The sequence below is a fragment of the Alosa sapidissima genome, chromosome 22 (assembly GCF_018492685.1).
Source record: "Alosa sapidissima isolate fAloSap1 chromosome 22, fAloSap1.pri, whole genome shotgun sequence".
NCBI lineage: Eukaryota > Metazoa > Chordata > Actinopteri > Clupeiformes > Clupeidae > Alosa > Alosa sapidissima.
In genome coordinates this window covers 9,261,598-9,266,597 of record NC_055978.1, presented here as the reverse complement: position 1 = coordinate 9,266,597, position 5,000 = coordinate 9,261,598, and the positions used below count along the sequence as shown (strand labels likewise).

The following is a 5,000-nucleotide window of genomic DNA, read 5'->3' as shown; positions in this document are numbered from 1 at the left end:
CCTCTTCTTCCTGGTCTTCTTCCACCTCTTCCTCCTCTTCCTCCTTTTCTTTCTGCTCAACGTTCTCCTCCTCGTCTTCCTCCTCTTCCTCCTTTTCTTTCTGCTCAACGTTCTCCTCCTCGTCTTCCTCCTTTTCTTCCTCTTCCTCCTCTTCCTCCTTTTCTTCCTCTTCCTCATTTTCTTCCTCACCTTCCTCCTCATCTTCTTTCTCTGCCTCCTCCTCTTCCTCCTTCTTGTCTTCCCCCTCCTCTTCCTCCTGGACTTCCTCCTCCTCCTCTTCCTCCTCCGTGATCCACCTAGCTAGAAGTGCTTATTGGAGCAGCGTATCATTCCGTCGCTGGCTCTATTAATAAAATATGGACCAGACCACATGTGTACACCACTGCCGAGCCCTGGGACGTACCCTAGATTTAGGAAAAGGACTCCGTGTCTCCTCTGCAGCGCAGAACACCGCAGCACGCCGCTTAGAACCGAGTACCCGCAGAACCCTGGGAGGTATTTATAGCTGAGAGAAAAATAGAGAGAGAGTGAGAGAGAATCCCTGATCACAGACTTTTTTCATCTTCAGTTTGCATTGTGTGTGTGTGTGTGTTTTTTTTTTTTTTAGATTTTAAAAACACTCTTTGTCAGTGATTTATTTTTACCAGTTCCTCGTCAGGAAAAGTGACGGTGCAGCATTTATGCGTAATTTATTTATTTACGGCACCGAGGGGACAAGGAGACGGACACATTTGGGCCAACGAAAGTTTCTCTTTTCTTTCACACAGTCTCACCCTTTCACACTCGTTCTGTCTCTCTCTCTCTCTCTCTTTCTCGCTCCCTTCCTCTCCTCTGCGGAGAACTCCACTGGTGTCTTTACAAAACTCGGAAACAGAGGAAAGAGAGAGAGAGAGAGAGAGGAGGGAAAGAGGGAGAGAGAGGGAAAGAGGGAGGGAGAGAAAGAGTCCCCTAAAATAAATACTTTGATGGAGCCCCACTCTGAAGTCAGCTACAGGTCACCTTGGCCCAGGAAGGCCTCTGTAATCAGGCAACTGCAGAGAATCTCTCTATCTCTCTCACACACACACACTTACATTTATTTATTTAGCTGACGGTTTTTCCAAAGCGACTTACATACGTCAATTCTATTACAAGGGCATTGTTGTCCCCTGAGCAACTCGGGGTTAAGTGCCTTGCTTAAGGGCACAACGATGGAAGCCGGGAATTGAACCCACAACTTTTTCAGGCTACTGCATACTAGCCCAGCTCCTTAACCACTACACTACCACCACCCACGAGGTACATACACTCAGATGTGCATACACAATTAATCAATTAGTTGTAATTAGGTGTAATTAATCTGCAACTATTTTAAAAATCCATTAATTGGGGAAATTAATCAAAATTCTCTGATAAAAGCTCATTAAACTTCAATCTTTTCAGTTGTATTTACGCCTCTATGCCAGCAAACTAAATATTGTGTTGTAGAACAAAGCATTTGAAGACATAATCTTGGTGTTTGGAACACAATGATCGATGATTTCACTATTTCACCATTTTCTGGCATTTTATCGAACAAACAACTAATCGATTCATAGACAAAATCGACAGCTTAATCGAGTATGAAAATAATGGGCAGTTGCAGTCCTACATGTACACACATGCACTCACATGATTTCACACAAATTCACAGACATACAGAGTTTGAATCATTCACTTATCCACTCCCTCTCTTACTCAAACATACTTCACAAAACAACAAAACCACACACTCTCTCTCTCACACACACACACACACAAAGTAAGACTTAACCTCCTTTTTGACAATGCGGTGTAAAGTCCTTGTAATTGAAGAGTGCAGTTTGGAGGAAGTAACTGACCAAAGGATAAAGAGTACACACACTAGGGCTGGGCAATATGGCTGAAAACTGTATCACGATATAAGTATTTCATATCGGTCGATATCGATAATTATTGATTTTTAAAAAGAAAATCTATTTCAGATAAGGACCAGAAGAGGGAAAAAGTTCAATTTAAACAGTTTTAATTTAAACTTAACCTCCCTCTGATTTTAATCACCTCAGTTATCAATCAAAGCAAACAGGGAAAAGAAATGGCAACACAATCATGAAAAACACTCAAATAAATAAATGTGCACATAAGTCTGAATGAAAAGCAGCACTGGTTGAAGCCTGAAAATATTGTAAACAAAGTAGCTTAATTTGCTAGTTTATCATAGTCTACTGGTTAGACTGTTCAGTTTCCCCACGTGTTTAAGTTTCAAATGAATACCTTTTCTTCTTGGGACAGGCCCGTGAGTCTTGGAAAGTACTTTTCCATTTGCATCGGGATTGAGATGATTAGAACTTAGCAGTCAATTTGAATGACAGTTTTGAACAAATTCGTGCAGCTTGCTAATGATGCTAACCGGAATGATGCTAACCTGTGCATGCTGAGGAGGGATGCGCCTGTTGGAAGGGAGAGAGAGAGAGAGAGAGAGAGAGTGCACGGAGCAAGGACTCATAGAGAGTCTGTGTTGAGCCTACTATCGCCTACTCTGGTAAAGTTGCACATAGCTACAATGCAAGATATATTTAGCCTATTTATTTATGGACAACGTAAGGAGGTGTGTGTTGCTTTTAATAATCTAATATTCTATCGAACGTATTCTATATTGATATTGATTACATGTCTATTGCGATACATATCGCTATCGTTTTATCGCCCAGCCCTAACACACACACACATACTGTACACACACACACACACACACACTGACACAAATAAAGAGGGTAGGATTATTAATGATTCATTAAAGTGGGTTTTCAAGGCAGAGCAGTATTACTGAGGTCAAAAGAATTGATCCACCTCACACACTAATAAGCATACATTTAAACATACTGTATACACACACACACACACACATACACACACACACACACACACACATTCATCCACTTGCACATGTCTGGCTTGGACTAGTGTCCTCAACCCAGTTCCAGGAGAGAGAGACAGAGATAAGGAGAGACAGAGAGAGAGAGAGAGAGAGAGAGAGAGAGAGAGAGAGAGAGAGAGTTCTAGGACAGAACTCATCAAACGGAGGAGGATGCCCTCTTTTTCATCATCCTCTCTTCATCTTCCCACTTCCCCTCCCTCCATCGCCCCCTCAATCTCTCTCACACACACACACACACACACACACACACACACACACACACACACACACACACACACACACACACACACACACACACACACACACACACACACACACACACACACACTATTGCTCTGTCTTGCTCCTCTTGTTTAGTTAATTCCATCTGTCTCCTGTTTTGAGCATCAATGTGGGACTGGGTAATCTCAGTTAATCAGACGTTTGTGTGTGTGTTTTTGGATGTGTGTTTGTGTGAGTGTGTTTTTGTTACAAGAAGTACATGGAGCAAAAAATAATGTAGGGAAAAAAACCATTCAAAATATATGTGAATGTCACACACACACACACACACACATTAAACTTGCAGAGTATTGTCTGCAGGTCCTGAGGATTCATTTGTCTCGATTACCCAACACTTGTCCCAGACAGAAAAGCATCAACACACACACACACACACACACACACACACACACACACACACAAACACACCACCCAACCACACACACACAACACTCACACACACACACACACATGCACATGGCCACACTGTACAGAGCAGCAAATATAAATGCAAATGTGCTTGCTGCAAATTGGACAGTTTTATATCCTAAGTGAAGCAGAGAAGGATTCCCAATCAGGTGTGACTGATGACTGATGTGTGTGTGTGTGTGTGTGTGTGTGTGTGTGTGTGTGTGTGTGTGTGCGTGCACATGCGTGTTGACACCTCCAGGCCTCACACACCCTAAACACGCAGTCAAATGCAGCCCTGAAGCATGCTGGGAGGTAAATGTTGGATGGTGGGCGTTGTTGCTGTAAAATGTTTAGTGTTCAGTGTGTTTACTGTAGGTGTGCCGTCACTATGGGAACAGTGTTCTTGTCTGCTTGTTAGCTTTGTTCTATGTATGATCTGTGTTCTATGGAGTTTTTAACAAAGACGTCTCCAACCCTTTTGTCTTGTTTTGTTTTTTCTTGTCTCTCCTCCTCCTCTCCCTCCCTCCCTCCATCCCTCCTTCATCCTCCTCTTCCTCCTCCTCCCCCTTGCCCCCCCCCCCCCCCCCCTCCTCCCTACAGGCTGTGCGTTTGTCACGTTTTCAACCAGAGCCATGGCACAGAATGCAATCAAAGCCATGCATCAGTCCCAAACCATGGAGGTACCGTACCACCCAACCCTCTCTCACTCTCTACCTCTCTCTCTCTCACTCTCTACCTCTCTCTCTCTCTCTCTCTCTCTCTCTCTCTCCCTCTCACTCTCTAGCTCCCTCTATCTCTCTCTCTCTCTCTCTCTACCTCCCTCTCTCTCTCACTCTCTACCTCCCTCTCTCTCTCTCTCTCTCTTTCTCTCACTCTCTCTGTCACTTTCACTGTCTCTCGCTTTCTCTCTCTGTGTGTGTGTGTCTCATTCTCTCTGTGTCTCTCGTTTTTCTTCTTTTCTTCTCAATCTTTCTCTCTCTCCCTTCCTATGTTCATGTTGTCTTGTTCCGTTCTCTTTTTCTCTCGCTCTGTACGTCTGTCTATGTGCTGTGTTTGTAATTCTACTTCTCTGATTCTGTATGGTACACACACACACACACACACACACACACACACACACACATGCACACACACACACATGCAGACACCGAGTAACAGCTCTCAACACTCTACTCAAAGTTGCGTTCCCCCTTTGAAAAGAGAAGAAAACATAACTCAAAACACACACACACACACACACAAAGTCTCTTTTCAAAGACTAACTCACTAGGTCAGTTCAGTGATCACCTCCCTCTCAAAGTACTTCAGAACTTTTTGAACAACACATTAAATGTAGCCCTGTCTTCCTTCAGAATGGCTGTCAGAGATTGGCAAGAGACGATGGTAACCCACC

The 5,000-nt window shown here is 43.6% G+C and overlaps 1 protein-coding gene across 28 annotated transcripts in view; it reads left to right on the top strand.

Annotated features, from left to right (window-relative positions):
• celf2 (cugbp, Elav-like family member 2) overlaps positions 1 to 5,000 on the top strand; it is a 52,820-nt gene that overhangs the window by 14,455 nt on the left and 33,365 nt on the right. For all 28 annotated transcript variants that reach the window (XM_042078548.1, XM_042078547.1, XM_042078538.1 and 25 more), the window contains exon 4: positions 4,208 to 4,287. In XM_042078548.1, the coding sequence (XP_041934482.1) occupies positions 4,208 to 4,287 (80 nt within the window). The remainder of the gene's footprint in view (positions 1 to 4,207; positions 4,288 to 5,000) is intronic.